The sequence below is a fragment of the Lynx rufus genome, unplaced genomic scaffold (genome assembly GCF_022079265.1).
Source record: "Lynx rufus isolate CCGP_SWC_20201006 ecotype Redwood Valley unplaced genomic scaffold, mLynRuf1.p SCAF_9, whole genome shotgun sequence".
Classification (NCBI taxonomy): domain Eukaryota; kingdom Metazoa; phylum Chordata; class Mammalia; order Carnivora; family Felidae; genus Lynx; species Lynx rufus.
This window is the reverse complement of record NW_025814897.1, coordinates 58,904,201-58,921,726: the sequence shown is the minus strand read 5'-3', so window position 1 is coordinate 58,921,726 and position 17,526 is coordinate 58,904,201. Positions and strand designations below refer to the sequence as shown.

The window sequence follows — 17,526 nt, the reverse complement described above, 5'->3', positions numbered from 1 at the left end:
GGACTATTATTTGTGGGGTTTTGGGAAAGAGAAAAGCAGGGGTGTCTGGCTAGCTTAGTCGGTAGAGCATGCAACTCTTAATACCCAGGTTGTGAATTCAAGTCCCAGATTGGAATAGAGATAACTTAAAAAAAAAGAAAAAAAGAAAAATGGCAGGCAAGATCTTTTACAATATAATACATACTGTATTATACATCTGAACCCAAGTTCAGAAGTTTCTAATGAATTTTTTCAATGTCATTTGACTTGACAGGACAGACCAGAAAGGCAGACTACCCCCTTCCTCAAGCAACTAAAGTTATTATAAATACCAACAAAACACAATTTTCAACTTCCAATTCAACATTATCATTGAGAAAAAAAGGAAGTTAGAAACCTAAATTCACGTTTTAGGAGATAATATAGCATTCTGCTCACAACTATATAGGAGTGAAGGGATTCATTCCAATAATTTAACATAAAAGAAGAACACACTGACTCATTGGAATAAGGACTCTATTAATCCTTGGGAACACCAACCATCTCTGTATTTACATGTATATGTAAATATAGATATACTCAACATCAAATAGCACGGTAGGTTTTAAACTGCCCACGTGAGGGGCACCTGGGTGGTTCAGTGGATTGAGCGTCTGACTCTAGGTTTCAGCTCAGGTCATGATCTCATGGTTAGTGAGTTCGAGCCCCTGCACTGTTTAGTGCAGAGCCTACTTAGGATCCTCTCTCTCTGCCCCTTCCCTGCTCACTCACTTGCTCGCTCTCTCTCAAAATAAATAAATTTTTAAATAAATAAATAAATAAATAAGCCCACATGAATCAAAGTGTAACACAAGCTCAACAGACACCACTCTAGCCCCCTACCAAAAGAACAATAAAACATTTCACCTAAAAACAAGTAAGGTGCATTTAAATATAACCAGTTATAGGGGCGCCTGGGTGGCGCAGTTGGTTAAGCGTCCGACTTCAGCCAGGTCACGATCTCGCGGTCCGTGAGTTCGAGCCCCGCGTCGGGCTCTGGGCTGATGGCTCAGAGCCTGGAGCCTGTTTCCGATTCTGTGTCTCCCTCTCTCTCTGCCCCTCCCTCGTTCATGCTCTGTCTCTCTCTGTCCCAAAAATAAATAAACGTTGAAAAAAAAAAATTAAAAAAAAAAAAATATAACCAGTTACATTCATTTAACAATTCTGCCAGCCTAAAAGGGTACAAAGATACAAAAATGACTTAGCCTCTCACTTCAAGGAGTTCACATGAGCGGGGAAGCCAGAAGCATGTGCAAAATTAAAATTCTTTGAGATCACAAAGAACAAACTTGCAAATTTAGTGGTAAGCAGAATTTGCCAGGTGAAAAAGTAGGAGGAAGGGTATCAACAGGCAAGGAGACTGGCATATATAAAGGCATGAATGTAAAAAGCACAATTAGATAACCAGAAGTCCTGAGTTGCCAGGGCAAGGAGATTAAAAAGGAAGGATGAATAAGCATGAAATGGTAGTATTACGCCAGGAAAGGAAGCTTGTGGCTAGGTTGCAGAAGGCCATATATGCTACAACGAGGTGTATGATCTTTATCCAAAAGGCCACAGAGAACCCAATATAAAATAAACTGTTTTTATCTTATTATTTTTTTATTTTACAGAGAGAGAGAGAGAGAGAGAGAGAGAGCATGCGCACAGGAGAGCAGGGCAGAGTGAGAGAGAATCTTAATAGACTCCATGCTCAGCGCAGAGCCTGACACAGGGCTGGATCCCACGACCCTGGGATCATGACCTGAGCCAAAATCAAGAGTCAGACGCTCAACTGACTGAGCCACCCAGGCATCCCAAACAACATTTTTAGAAAGCCAGCTGGTGACAATGTGGAAGACAGACATAAAAGGAGAGATGGGGGGGTGGGGCTAGAAAATATGAGACTACTGTAAGAATTAGGATATTATTGAAATAACGTAAGTGAAATGTGATAGGTCAGCAATAATAGAAACAACTAAATAATAGCACACCAAACTATATCAATTTAGCAGTGACTGTGTATCCCTATACTTGACCATAAGCTCCTATACCAAGGTATAGGCAATAGGGGAAAAACAGAAAAGAATGTAAACAAGAAATCTCTAGAATTTATTATTAATAAATATTAATTAATATTTATTAATTAATTAATATTAATATTTAATATTAATTAATATTAAAATTACTAAATTATTAATCTCTAATTAGCAGGACTTAAGGACCACTGACCATCCAGACCCAACAGAAGATCTTTACTTACACACTAATTTGGCCTTTCTGAATTGCTTCTGAAAATTTATTACTTTCCTCATTTAGAAATTTCTACTAAGATAGCTCATTTCACTTAATAGATGCTAAAAATTTTGAGTTTTTAACCATTTGAAGAGTTTCATGTATCTTACACAGGAATTATTTAAGTCTAAAAATTTCCCTGTGGCCACATGGAAAACAAAAAGAAATAAATGCAGAATACTTTTCAGTCAGAAAACACTGATCTTATCCAAGTTTGGATACAACTAACTTTATATACCTTAGTAAGAAACCCTGAAAATACAGCAGAAATACTCACAAATAGCACCTAAATTAAATATGGGGGAGGAAAAAAGAAGCTCTTTAAACCTTTGGGCTCCAAACAATTCAGGTATCCAAACACATATAATTTTATTACAACACACAGTTCATATTTTTCATGAAACTAACATGTAATTATGCACCACAGGAAAAATAGGTAACTGATAAAGCTTACGGACCCAACTCCAATTTGATAAATGTGTTACTAAAGGGAAATAAGAATTGCAGCCACTCTGTTTCAACACACAAATTATCTTCCATCATGTTCTTTTAATTTTTTTTTAATGTTTATTTGAGAAAGTGACAGAGCATGAGCGGGGGAGGAGCAGAGAGAGGGAGACACAGAATCTGAAGCAGGCTCCAGGCTCTGAGCTGTCAGCACAGAGCCCGATGAGGGGCTCAAACTCACAAACTGCAAGACCATGACCTGAGCCGAAGTCACATGCTTAATCGACTGAGCCACCCAGGTGCCCCCCCCATCATTTTCAAAAATATGTTTGTTGAGCTGTCAATTTGTATTACAGGATTATTAAGAGTGGTGTTTCTTTCAGTAAAATGAGTCATGCTTCCCTCAATAAAGATACTGATTTTCACAATGCTGGCAAGATGGTTTATCTACTTGAAGTTATCTTAATTATGAATACAGGTAATGACAAAATATGATAAACACATTTCCCACTAAATTTAATGTTCAAAGACAAAATTATATTTGTCATGTTCTAACAGTGTTAGTGTGCAATCATCTGAGGTTGACTGGCTCACCCTCAGATATTAACCATTTACCAGAGGTGTCAGTTAAAAAATCTATGTGAAATCATTAAAGTCAGTAAATGTTACAATTCAGTAGAAAGACTATTTAAGAATTTCTACTTCAATGATTATAATTTGACTAATAAACTTTTAAGACCCTTGTTTTTTCATGATAGTATGTGTAAGTCATAGGTTCCCCCACTAAAGGAAAAAAAGTTTGCATTGCGTTAGTTCCAGTTATAATTTCTAGCTGAGTCAAAGCTCTAACAGCCTTAAAGCAGGAAATCCAAAAGGAAATTCCATCATCAGTTCCTGGGGCTTGGTAACTCAATGGTTCTTTGAAACAAAGATATAAAAGTTCTCAAACTATTTACTATAATCTTACCTCATATCTTCAAGCAAATCACATTCTGCTTGATGTTTGGCTTGAAGTTTTGTCATCTGCTCAACTTGAGTGTTTTTCAGTTCTTGTGTAACTTTCACCTAAAATATACCATACATTTATGAAGGCCTTACTGCAACCTTAACAACAAAATAATTAATTAAGCAAAATACTTAATACTTGTCAGAATATAGAACTCTTGCTCACTTCTGTAAAGGCCATAAATCCATTATTAGCCACCATATTTTGTTCTACTGACGATACTTAATGAGAAAACTAGGCAAATAACCTGAAAGAGGTTAAATAAAAGTAAGAGAGTATAAAAATTATACAATGAATAAGTGCAAAATAAGCTTCCAGTCATTCCATTTCATGCACAAGCTCAGTACACATGTAGTAGATCTTCTGAAGAGTTTTAAAAGGCCCTGTCTTCTATTTCTTCCAAAAAAGACTTAAAGATTTCTACCACCAGGGGAGGTGAGCTGAGTATAATATAGATGGCAGAAGGGAGTATAGGAATGCCTAATATCTAAGGACCGAAATTTACACAATCATGAAATCATATGCATAAATTGACTACATAAATTATTCCATAATGGCTGCGAGAAAGCACACTGTGTCTCAGGATGATGCCCTCCACTCGCTGACAGCCCATCAAATCACAATCTCTTTCTCACAAAGGAGAAAGCAAAAGTGACCTTCCAGCATATGCAGTGCTTTTAAGCCACCCCAGCAAGCCGGTCCCCGTGGCGGCTCCACTTCAAACAGAACAGCAAATGCAAGCTGGCCAGTGCCTCTCGCCAGGGTTCCAGGTTACAGTGGGCCTGGAATCCCCCCCCCCCAAACCAGAGCCGTGCTAACCCGGAGGGGTGGGGGGTACATGTGTGAAAGAAAAAAAGACTCACTTAACTGGAGAAACCCGGATTAAGAAAGAGAAAGAAGCAGACACGAGCGAGTTAGGTTTGTCCACGAGGGGAGGACAGAACAGCCTTCTCCACCCAATGCCCAGAGTAGACACTAAGTAACCATCTGCAGGATTAAAAAGACAAGGACACAGCCTCAGCCCCTAGGAACGCTGGGGAAGAGGACAGTGAAACAGTTCTCGAAGGGCGCTGGGGGGAAGCGGCTGACACGCCGGGAGCACCCGTCACTCCCACCCCAAGCCCAGATCGCCGTGCACACGCCACGCACTGCCCATTTCACGCTCTCCGGGAGCAGCACCACTGCCTCAAGGCCCCCTAGCTGGAGGGGCGGGGCAGGATTGGGGGTGGGGGGAGAAAGGCACAATTTCTTGTTTTCCCCTGGGGTGGGGGGCGGTAACTAGTCCAACTTCTCGGCCGCCCCGTGGGAAAAGCAGGCCGAACCTTACGGCTAAGACTAGAAACAAATTCCCTGAAAATTTGCAAACGGACGAGGGTGGCGACAAGCAGCTGGAGGGCTCAAATCAGGCACAGACTAAACAATCACACAAGCACAGGCTCTGCAAAGCTGCAGGGGCTCCCCGCCTCCCCTCGGTGCAGCCCCGAGAATGCACTTTGCAGCGAGCAGCACTGCCATGCGCGCGCGCACACAAATGCACACCCGAAACTCTGTGAAATGTCTAGGGGTCTCCAGTGCGGTGGAAGGGACGAGCCCGGGTCGCCCCTCCGTCGGAAAGACACCTCATTCGCGTGGCCCCCTCCTGGAGCCGCCGGCAACTCGGTGACAAGCCCGAGGCGACGGCGGTCACGGCCCCTAGCGAAAAGGGGGAGGGGACGCAGCGGGTCGCCCCAACCGCGTCCCTTGTACACATCCCTCCCAAACCCGAAAGCCCCCCGGCTGCACTCTCACCTTCCTCGGCGGTGGCTGCATGATGCTGAAGGGACATCAATCCTCCCCCGACGGCGGCGTCAGCTAGGACGAGGAGGTGGAGGGCCGTGAGGAGGGGAGGCCCCGCAAGCGAGTCTGTGTGTGTAAGGAGAGCCTGAGAACGAGAACTCCCCCGGTAGGGAGCAAGGCCGGCGGGCGGCTGGAGGACCCGGGTCGGAGGGCGAGTGTGAAGAGAAGGAGGAGGAGCGCCGGGAAGGCCTGGGGCTCGGACGGCCCGGGGGGTGTGTGAGGGAAGGAGGCGGAGACCGCAAGGGGGCGGGGGCCCTAGAGCTGGGGCGCAGGGTCTCCTAGCTCGTCGAGCGGCTCTCGAACAGCAGCGTCGTCCGGCTCCCCGCCCGCCGGCGCCGCAGCTCCTAGCAGACGCGGCCCCCCGCCCCCACTCAGGCAGCCCAGCCCTCGCAGGGCCCAGCGCCCCCGCCCGTCCCGGGGAGGTGGAAGGCGGCGCCGCGCTCTCGGCTTCGGCTCCTCCACTCAGGCCGCGGGAATTTCCGGCCCCACCAAGTGGCGCAGCGCCCCGCTCCGGCGGCGGAGGGGACAACTCAGTCCAGAGCTCGGTTCGAGGGGCCGGGCCACACTGCAGGGAAGGAGCGTGGCGGCGGCGTGGGGCTCTGGATCTCGGCGGGGGGAAACTAACGGATCGGTCGGGGAATAGAAGGGATAGAAACGCTAGCGGAGCACGAAAATCCCCCCCCCTCTCTCCGAGAGTGGCACGTTCCAAACGCCTCTTGTCCTCCCTCCCCCACACTGGGAGCCAGACGGGGGCTTCCCGCGCGCTTTCCCGCCAGCCGTCCGGGCACGCGCCTGCAGTCGGAGCCGCGCACGTGGGCGGGAGAGAGCTCCGCGCCGACGCACGCGCACAAGCCGCCCCCACCTCCTACAGGTTTTTGGGCCGCAGCGTTTCTGTGTCCGTGTGTGTGTGTGTGTTTAGGGGGACGACACTGAAGTTTTTACCTTGGGGCGGAGGGTAGCATGCTTGTAGCTGCAGGAGAGTTCTGTTTTTTACTTCTTTTCGATCCTCAAACACCCCTCTCTGGTGAGCGAATGGGTTAGCCAAATAGGCAAGCATGAAGGGGGCGAGCATCGACAAGTCCTTTCTCAGCGGGCCGCAGGTGTCTGACTGTTGCGGGGGCGGGACAGGGGGGTGTCTAGTTGCCTTGCAAAGGAGAAAGTGCTCTCTGGTACGGGGCATTCAAGTCAAAGAGCACGGACTCTCTGCTGGAAGGGAACCTCGAGGTTGTTAAGACCAGTATCCCCAATTCACAGATAGGGAGGCTAATACCCTTAGAAGAGGGGAGACTTTATGTAGGTCACACAGCACGACTACACTCTATGGGTCATAAACTTTTGCCAATGATAACTGTGAGAAAAAGTAAAGGAGGCAGCAGGGGCAACGGAGGGAACTCGTGTCTGGGAGTCAGGACCTCTGGATCTCAGTCCACTCTGCCTGCCTCTATGTAGCTGGGTATGTAGCTCCACCTTCCTCATCTGCCAGTGAGGCTGTTCATCCACGCAGCCCCCTCCCCACACATCCAGACCATCTGGGGGTAGGGTTTTCAGCGTTTCTTTAGCTGCTTAGAAGAGAGAAAATACCTCTTCCGGAGCCACATGGATGTGCGAAGGGTGAACTAGATTGCCCCACAGTTTTATCAGAAGTTGGAGTACCGGACGCCTGTTCTCAGAAGAGTAGTCAGGCAAAAAGAGGAAAGTGAGGCCTGGAGAGACCCAAGTATATTGCCCAAGGCCACAATTGGCGAGAAATTGGTTCAAGATGGAACTTGAACCCAGGTTGTTCACACTGAATTACCTGGATTCTTGTACAAGAAGGCTATGCATGAGCTAGATTGTGTATGAACCAGGAAATCAGGCTTGCTTTTTCTGATTTCCTTGAGGCCATTCAAAAGTCAGCCCTTCACCAGAGTCCTCAATTACCTTCAGGGAACGCCTGGGGCAATGGAATAAGTGGGTGGAGACCCAACTCCCCGACAGCTGTGGGGCAGCAGCTAGAGCCCAGGCAAGAGGTAGCCAGGCTGGGCTCCAATCTCAGCTCCTGCACCAATTAATTGTGAGGCTTTGAGCTAGTCAGTTTCACTGCTTTCAGCCTTTACTTTCTGGCTTGTAAAATAGGGATATAATACCAGCCCCACAGGCTTGTATTAATAGAATTCCATCTACCACAGGCTCTGGCACATAGTCGGTGATCAATAATTGCTTACTGATTTATCATTCATTCAAAAAACATTTGCTGCATCCTGCTTTGTGCCAAGCCTTGTGCCAGACACTGGGAATACAGATTCTTAAGAGCAAGACAGAATCAGCCTCAGCCTTCACCAAGGCTGATTTCCAGACCAGCCATTCCATGAATGTTACTAAGATAGTGGGGGTGGCGTGGGGGGTGGGTAACAGTGCTTTCCTAGACACAGTGTTATGCACACAAAGGTGCTTAACAAAGATTTGCTGGATCTTAGTCCTGGGTGCAACTAATCTGGCCCAGAGATTATCCTCCCTTCACCTCTCTTTTATAGAAGTGAGGACTAGGGGTATAAAATTGCTAGATGTTATGAGCGGGATCTAACCTCTACTACTGATATGCTGGGCCTTCTCTGGGCCTTGGTCCCCAACCACAGAATAAGGTAAGTGAATGAGCCTGGAACTTAGTAGGCTCTTCACAGATGAAGTACAACCCTGGGGCTTTATTTTATGGGTTTAGGAGGGCATCCTCCACCTGATTTGCCATTATTCTAAAACCAGGAACGGCATTGACTTTCTGAGATGATTTTCTTTGGAAGTGTAATAAATAACAGGCAACACCAGATGGACTTACCTGCTGGGTGCTTTTTCAAAAATGTGGTTTAAAAAAAGAAATGTGTTTAACATTTACTAAATGCCTTTCCCAAAACCCCAACTTTCATATTACTTTTCTGGGCTAATCTTCACTATAATCCTGTGAAAGAGTGTTATTTTATTCATTTTACAAATGAGTAACTGGAAACTCAATGAAGGTAAGTGATTTGCCCTGAAGTGATGGATTTGGGACCAGAATCCAGTTCTCCCATTTGCCTCTTGTTCAGGGAATTGAGAGTTCACCCAGGAAAAATGCAGACTCAGGAGGATACAACCATATATTCCAAACTTCACAGGGATGGGAAAGGGATTTCTGTGACTTATACAAGCCTACTTAAAATGTACCCCTTTGAACCAGGCTGGGAACTTCCAGAGCCTTGCTCCTGTAGTGCAAGCAAGCACTGTGTTACCAGATGTAAGATCCCTTGACACTGTTTGGGGGAAATGCCACAGAGCTGTCCTGTGACCACAGAGCAGCATGCGTTATAGCCCCAGAGACCGAACTGGAACTGGTCTCAGCTGTATCTAAGGAAGAAGGTTTTCCAGGCCAACCTGCCCTTAGAAGGGGTGAGCTCCCCCATTCCTGGAGCAGTGCAAGTAGGTGCTAACTCCCTTCCATCAAGGAGGCCACAGGTGGGATTCTTACCCTGGGAAGGAATTAATAACAGCTACCATTTATTTTGCCTCTTCTATGTTTCAGGGATTGAAGTAGGCATATTATTTACATTGTTTCTAACCTTCACAACTTCTCATGATACATATGACCCCGTTTCACAGATTTCACAGACTAAAGATCAGAAGTGAAATGACCAGCCCAAGGTCACACAGCTAGGACAGGAGAGCCAGGCCTGGCCCCTGGCTTCCTGTGATTCTGAAGCTATGCTCTTCCTCCAGCATGCTGCTGTACAATCTCCCAGAAGGAATGTGATTCTAAATTTAAGTGAGATCCAGGATTAAAAGCTGACTAGAGCAGGCATATGAGTGAGCATTGAAAGATAAGCTATCCCAATATTCCACAGAACTCCCAGGGGAAACTGCAGGGATACGAAGTGTGCAGCAGCCCTTGAGCATGATTAGAATGTGAACGGCACCCCACCACAGTTCAAAGTGGCCATCCAGGACAGATTGGCACTCCACCCAAGGCTCTAGAGATGGTGGCCACCATCCCATATGCCCAGACTGTACCAATGCACTTCCCACCCTCCTCACAGCTAGGGTTCACAGCCCTCACTCCATTTCCTGCTGTCTCATTATCTGCCACTCACATTGGTTCAGGCTGCTGGGGAATACCTATTAGCTCATCCAAATGCTAGCTATTCCCTGTTTGAGCCCCACTGAGGCTAGCTGACGATGCTGTTACAAATAATGCAGTCTGTGGACCCTATCCCCATTACCTCCCTTCTACCCTAATCACCTTTCTTTCCCCTGTACTTCCACTCCCCACCCCACCCCCACACACACATATCAACCTTTGCTCCTGCCTAAACTAATTTCCTCAAAACAGCCCTCTGGTAAACCTGGTATGGGAGTATGCCCGTCTCCTCCATTAGCTCTCAAGACAGAATCACAGCCTGCTGGAATGACGTCTCAAGATCAGTGGCCAGCAGAAGAGGACAGGGGCTCTTCCTAGGACACAAAGTGAGTTTGTGGCAGAACTAGACCTTGAATTCCATCCAACATCACTCAACCTCAACCAGTCCCTTATTCTGGGTTCAGTCATAAGCAGGTCTCTGGGATGAGACCCAGCCCCTGCACTCCAGGAGCTCCCAATCTCAACACACAGACCAAAGATCTCAGCAGTGTGCCCCGAACACACAGGGCCCAGATTCCACCAGGTGGTGACAGGGATCTAAGGCCAGAGATGGGTTCCTGAGAGGCAGGCACTGGGACAGTGAATTATCTGGTCAGCCTGTGCCAGGGAGTGTTACAACTTGGTGGGGATGGGAGGGGAGGTGAGAGGACAGCCAGTCCCAGGGCTATAGCAGGAGCGGACAGTCACATGGTTTTGATATCAGGAGGCAGGCAACCAAGGTTCTAGCCCTGTCTTTGCCAGGCACTTTGCGAATGTGACCTTTTGCACATCACAAATTCTGTCCTTCCTCCTAAGGAGGTGGTACAGGTTAAGTGAAATAACAGGTATGTGATCTGTAAAGAACTGAGGAGCTATGTAAGCTAGCGACTGCCTGCCTTGGGATACATCAGGGAAGGTTGAATGACCACTTATGCAGGACACCAACGAGGGCCTTCCCACTGGGAGCTGCACTGTGATTACAACTCTGGGAAACTTGGACCTATGGGTAAAACAGTCAGGCTTGGGAGGAGGGTTGACATCAAAGGGATTGGGGGTCAGGCAAACCTGGGCTAGATGTTTGGTTCCTCTTCTGCCTAGCTTTGGGTTCTTGACCGAGTTCTGAAATCTTTCTTCAACCCAGTGCCCTCGTCCTTACAAGGGGAATAATGACTTTTGGCTGGGTTGTGGTGAGAATTAAAAATGGAAATGTTTATATAAAATGCCTGCAACTGTGCTGGCCCACAAATGTGAGTTTCCTTTGTATGCGCATGTGTTTTCCTTCAGTTTCCCTTCATTTTGTTCTGGTTTTGTTTGTAAATTTAAAAAGCAAAACACAAAAAGAGAAATTCCCATGGGAGGGGGTTGAGCCCAACTACAGTCCCAGTTTTGCCCCTGACTCACCCATGAAGACCTGGGAAGTCCCTGGCCCTCCCTCCACCTTCATTTCCTCATCTGTAACACAGGGGCTTCACCAGGGAGTTTCTTCAAAGCCCAGCCTGGCAGCTTGAGATGCTACTCCTTTGTGAGTCCCTTCCCTGGAGAGGACCCCCCCAGGCCGAACCGGGGCGGGGGTCAGGCAGTGACCAGGGGAAGGAGATGGAGTTGTAGGGGAGGGACAGCAGGATTGGGAGGTGGCAGGTCTACAACCACTCTGTGCTGGCCTGTGAAAGGAGGAGGCCCCACTCAGCTTAGGAAGGCTGCCACCTATTTTCCCATAGCCTGCCCAGTTAATGCCAAAACAAAACACACTTGTCTGCTCCCTGCTGGAGGGCAGTGGGCCAAAATGAATGTCCTGGAGGGCTGGCAGATGCCCTGGCATCCTGCCTCTCCTCCCTGGGCACCCGCCCTTCCCCTGTCTGCAGCACATCCACACACCCGTGGCCTGTGGCCTGGGCGAGCTGAACACCACCCCAGGCCAAAGCTGGCCCAGGCGGCGGAGAGGAGCTTCCTCAGGACCTGCACTTCCCCCTCTCAGTTTCAGGGCTCTTAAACAGACACTCGCAACACCTAAAGCTGCCTGTCTTTCCAGTCCGGCCTTGGCCCCGAGATGTGATCTAATTCTTGCCGTGCTGCTGTGAGCAGAGCGCATGGCATCAGAATGCTGGGAGCTGCTGTCAGGCACTACAGGAGGGAATTCCCTGGCTCAGGAAAGCTCTTCCCGTGGAAGGGAGCAGGTGGTGAGTCTCCCTGAAGAGACAGACACCGCCAACGCTGTAGGCAGAGCCAATCCTGGGATAAGAAGCATCAAATCCACCACCCCCACCTTCTCTCTGATGCTTGTCTACGCTGGACACAGTAATAATAATAGCTTACACTTTATAATAGTTACTGTGTGTCAGCATTCACATAAATAATTTAATTCTCACAACAACTTTGAAGTAGGTACTATTATCAGCCCCATTTTACCCTAAGGTCATTCAGCCAGTAAGTGGCAACCTGAGATTTCTACCCAATTCATTAGGTCCCGGGGCTGTGCTGTTAACTGCTATGCAAATCTGTCACCACAAGATGGTATTCCCTGTAAAACCCAAATCCAAACTTGGAATGTGGCAAGATATTTGCACTGGTATCCTAGATAGAACCTAAGCATTTACCCAGACTCGCCTGAAGCTGAGAATCACCAAGGGGTGCTTGTTTAAAACACAGGGCCCTCCTTTGAGGATTCAGTAAGTTTGATGTGGGAAGAGGCAGTGCCTGACATGTGGAAATTGCCCAAAAAATAAAAAATAAATAAAAGTATTTGTTAAACGAATGAATGCCCTGCCTTCTCTGAGTCTCCGTTCATCTCTAAAATGGGGTTTCAGTTCCCCACCCTGCTCCATCTCTAAGTGCGGCTGTATGTGAAGCCTGTGTATCTGTACCAGCTTCGCTTGGGCATGAGGAGTTGTTTACAAGCACACCCACTGGCTCCTAATAATAGCTGTAATAACAATAGCTAACATTTCTTGAATGCTTATGGAGTACCAGGCACAGTTCTGAAGACTTTGTGTTAACCCACTGATTCTCACAACACCCAATTATTTAAACTTTAAGGATAGAGAAACTGAGGCTCAGAGAGGTTAAGCAACTTGCCCATGATCACACAATTAGTAAGAAGCAGGATTTGAACCCAAGTGGTCCTACTCCAGTGTCCACGGGTTAACTACTCTGTCATAGTTTCTGGACACACCCAGCCCCTCCTCTTGGGAACTGGGCTGCCACAGTTGGGCCAATGGTTATTGTAGTATTCAGGAAGGAGAGAATGGAAAATTAAACTAACAGAATCAAGATTTAGAACCCCCCCCCACTATTGTTTGAGCCTGAATAAGAAATTCCAAAGCACAGGGGCACCTGGGTGGCCCAGCCTGTTAAGGGTCCAACTTCAGCTCGGGTCATGATCTCACAGTTTGTGAGTTTGAGCCCCATGTCAGGCCCTGTGCTGACGGCTCAGAACCTGGAGCCTGCTTCAGATTCTGTGTCCCTCTCTCTGCCCCTCCCCTGCTTGCGTGCACTCTCTCTCTTTTCTTCAAAAATAAATAAACATTTAAAAAAATTTAAGAAATTCCAAAGCACAGAATCAAAGTGCTATAGTAGTTCCATGTGGGGAAGGCTGCCTCTATCTACAACAGGGGACCCCAAAAGGCTGCCCTGGAAGGGGTCTTAATGCATAGGAGGTAGACACTCCCAGGAGAACAAACAGCACAGGCTGGATGGGCTGAGCCATGTTTGGGAACAGTCTGACTATCCCAAGAAATGAGCCTACAAAGGTGGACTGCAGTCTTGGGTCTCCCACTTGGATATTTGCTCTAAATTTTTCAAAGCAATCTTCCTTTATGATGTTTATCACGCTCTGTAATAGGCATGTGTATTGCCCATCTCACCCATCCTGCCAATGCCTCCATCCCCACAGATCTCTGGAGGAGATCTTGTTTGTCACTATATCTCTAGCACCTGGGACAAGGCATGCTGGATGGATGGATTTGAAGGCCTGAAGTCCCAAAGGTTTATCAGCCATGGAACATTAAGTGTGGGAAGCCAGGTCACAGAATAGAAGGCCCAGGACAGCATCTTAAGGAAGGGTGTACCCAAGGGCCTGTACAGGCCTGTCTTCTGTTCATATTCAGCCCTCTGTCCTCACACACTGCACTGGGCCTGTGACCTCACTGTTACTCCTCCCAGATGGTTTGTGAATGTATTAACCATAAAGGAGAGGATGGGCAGGTCTGAAAGACAAGGCATCTTGGGCTGGGTCACACTAACTCCATCACCTTTCTTCCCACTAGGCACTCAGCTTGGGGTCTTGGTTAAAAGCTCAGTCAAGTTTTTTGGGTTTTTTTTTTTTTTGCTTTTTTTTTTTTTTAATCTTTATTTATTTTTGAGAGAGAGAGAGCAGGGAGGAACAGAGAGAGAAGGAGACACAGAATCCAAAGCAGGCTCCAGGCTCTGAGCTATCAGCACAGAGCCCGACGCAGGGATCGAACTCATGAACCACGAGATCATGACCTGAGCTGAAGTCAGACGCTCAACTGACTGAGCCACCCAGGTGCCCAAAAGCTCAGTCAAGTTTTAAGTCAGGCTGACCAATTTGAATTTTGGCCCTGCTACCTTCTAGCTATGTGGCCTTAATTGTATCATCTAGTTACTGCATACTCTCCAACATCATCTCACATTGGTCCTGTGACCCTGGGCTCAGCTCTCATTCTCTCTGGGCCTCCGTCACTGTGTAAGTTGGGATGGTTACTCTTGAGGCCCCCATGGCTCTACTGTTTTCTAGTTCTGTAACAATCAAGACTAAACAGTGTTTTCTAAATGATAACAAAATGAATGTAAAGGTGAAGCTTGGGCTTTTCTCTCTGGGGCAACCAGAAAAAGCTTCTCCAACCCAGCAGTGATCACAGAGAAATAACTGGGTTAAGGCCATAGGCATCATCCAGATATTGCATCTGTGTGACAATTTTTCACACCTCTCTGGTGTTAATCGAGACAGTTAATCTCTATTTGTGCCATCGCCCTACCCCTCCCAGACCCTTGGCCTTGCACTGTGTCCAAGGAGGCTGGGACATTTGGGCTTCATCACCAGGACCCCTTGCCAAATGAGTTCCACGTGGGTTTGGACAATACAATAAGAAAACAAGACACCAGAGGATGAGAGAAGAGGAAGTTTGGGCTATTTCTCCCTCTGCTCCTTTCCTGCTTTGGTGCTTTTTCCAGTTCCTTCTTGATCCTATTCCTGCCAGCCAGCCCAACTTCTCACTGGGCTTCAGTAACATGATTCCCACCCCTCCTTCAGCCCTCATCTCTGGGTAGGTGCCTCGCCATCCTTCTGTTTGTTCCTTTCACCTGCGCACACCTCAGTACAGCAGTTCCTTCAGTAAATCTCTTCACTCCAACCTTAGAGGTGAATTGCTTCCTGCCAGCCTCCTGACTAACCTAGGACCCTCCACCTGGATCTGCCTATTTGACTCATAATTCAATACATTCTTCAAAACAAAGAACCAGCCAGCCTAGCCCATGAACAGCCCTCCCATGTGCCTGCTCTAGGGGAAAGCATGTGCAGTGTGGCTCCTTTGGGGCCCCCAGAGTCTGATTCTGACTTACTGTCACTCCTAAAGAACTCCTGTGGGCAGAACCTGATGAGAAAGGGACACCTGCACCAAAGTAACATTGACTGGCATGGCGAACCAAGACCACAGAATGAAACATGATGGAGCCTCAAGACAGAGTGTGGTCACATCCCCACTTAGGCAAGGTGGGTGGCAGCGCTATGGGAATCCAGGAACCTGCACTGCTCAGGGCAGTCTCCCTGGAGGGCTGGGCAGAGCCTGGTCAGGCACCATAGGGTGCTGGAAAGGCAGAGAGAGGAAGGAGGAAGAGTTTAGCTCAGGAGAGAGTTGAGCAAATGCTTGGCAGGAAGAAGTGGGATTCATGAGGGCAGGAGTGAGGGCCAGGGACTTGGTGGGGCACACCGCGTTCAGTAGCAGACTGCCCCCCTTGGCGTCCCTTGGGACATAACCCCTTCCTTACCCTGCACTAGCCTGGATCAGGGCTCCCACATTCCCTCAGGAGCTATCCCACCTTCCTCTGGCTTGAGCTGCCTGTCACCCTAATCCTTTCACTTCCTTTGCTAACCACACCTGCCCAGACCACAGCCATAGCAGGGCCTAGGTTTCAGTTCTCATTTCCTCAACATCTCTGTAGTCTCCTGAAAAGTTTCAATTTCTCAACAGGGGTTGGGTCTGACACTGATCTAGATGCCTCCTTATCATCATTCCTGCCTCTCCCCCAACCCGGGTCCACTGCTCTCCTAGCAGCAAGAGCAAGCCTTCTAATATGCTATTTCTACCATGCACACCTCCGCTCAAGACCCTTCTATGGCTTCCCCTGCCCTATAAAATAAGCCCCACATTGTAACATGACATTCTAGGCCCTTCACCTCATGACTCCTGCTAGCCTCCCTGACCTCATCAGTTTCACTATGTCAGACACTCTTTGTTCCAAACACAACATGTATATGCATTTTTCCAGAATTCATCAGGTTCTTTTAGCAACTTCACACTTCTGAATGTGTTCTTCCCTCTGCTTTCAGCCTTCTCCCCTTTTCTCTGCCTGATAAACTCAAATTTGCTCTTTAAACCCCAGCTCAAAAACCCACTTCCTCCTGCCATCAGGTCAAACTTAATGCTCCTTCACAGACTTGTTCAGTTATTGATGACAGCACTATGTTCCGGCTGACTAGACTTCTATCTAGTTATGTCTTTCTCAACTCCCCTTTCTTTCAAGTCTGGCCCAGCTGGACTGCTTTTTTACTATGTGACCTTGGGCAAGTCACTTTACCTTCTCTGGAGCTCTCCCTGGGCCTCCAGGCTGGGTTAAGTGCTCTCTGTTGGGAGTTTTTCAGCACTTATATGTATGTTGATAATCATGATGTATCCCATGATTCTGTAACTATCTTCCGCCAGACTATGAGTCCCTTGCTGTCAAGGAAACCCGCTAGATTCCTTGTAGCCAAATTGTCTCTGTATTCCCAATGCTCACCATTCCAGAAATCCTTATATGGCACAAGCAAATTTAATCCCAATTCCATTTTTGCAAGTATGGAGACTGGGCCCGAAGAGGCACAGAGATTTGCCCAAGGACATGAACCAGTTTCAGGGCTTTTTCCTCTGCCCTCCCCCAAGTCCTTGGGCCAGCCTACTCTCTGGACCAGAGAGTGGGCCAGCACCAGGCCTCACCTGTTGCTGTCCCATGGGCTTTCAAGGTAGAAGATACCAGATGCTCAGTTTTACTTCCCTCCTGGCTGCAGAGTGCTGAGAGCAACTGTCAGATCTCAGGCACTTCCGTTGTACTCAGAGCCAGGCTTCCTTTTCACTCCTTCCGTGGGTAGCAAACAAACCAAGGGCCACACACAGCCTCTGTGCCAGCTCCTGGGGAGTTCTGTTTCTCCTTAGGGGCCGAGCCCAGCTTTGTGGTGGACTCTCCCTAAAGATAGTCTCTAGCCTTGGAGTTTGTGGCAAAAAAGCCTCATTACCCAAAACCCTGGAAGATTGGAGTCTGGACCTTGATGAAATGTCATATGACCTGCATGGGTTGGGGAAGTCTCACGTGAGGAAACTTCTACAGAATCATAAACTCTTAGAATCCTTGATGGAAACTATTCATTTTGCAGATAGGGACACTGCGGTCCAAAAAGGAGTTTTCCCAGAGCAGAAACCCAGTGGTATACCGGAGAGCATTTATTTGTAGGACAGCTTGAACTAAATGGTCCCAATCTGTGTTGCTCTTAAGTGCTTTTGTCAATGTAATACTGCTTTGTTTTTCTACCTCCCTTCTGCTGGCCCATCAG

The 17,526-nt window shown here is 47.7% G+C and overlaps 1 protein-coding gene across 2 annotated transcripts in view; it reads right to left on the bottom strand.

Annotated features, from left to right (window-relative positions):
• FCHSD2 (FCH and double SH3 domains 2) overlaps positions 1-16,975 on the bottom strand; it is a 310,129-nt gene extending 293,154 nt beyond the window's left edge. The window contains exons 1-3 of one of the 2 annotated variants that reach the window (XM_047072456.1): positions 16,916-16,933; positions 5,534-5,647; positions 3,707-3,804 (exon numbers count right to left, since the gene is read on the bottom strand). In XM_047072456.1, coding sequence (XP_046928412.1) covers positions 3,707-3,804; positions 5,534-5,554 — 119 coding nt within the window. In that variant the 5' untranslated portion in view covers positions 5,555-5,647; positions 16,916-16,933. Of the gene's footprint in view, positions 1-3,706; positions 3,805-5,533; positions 5,648-16,915 lie in introns of both variants that reach the window. The other variant, XM_047072457.1, reaches the window with a different exon arrangement.
• Between the last annotated feature and the right edge of the window lie 551 nt (positions 16,976-17,526).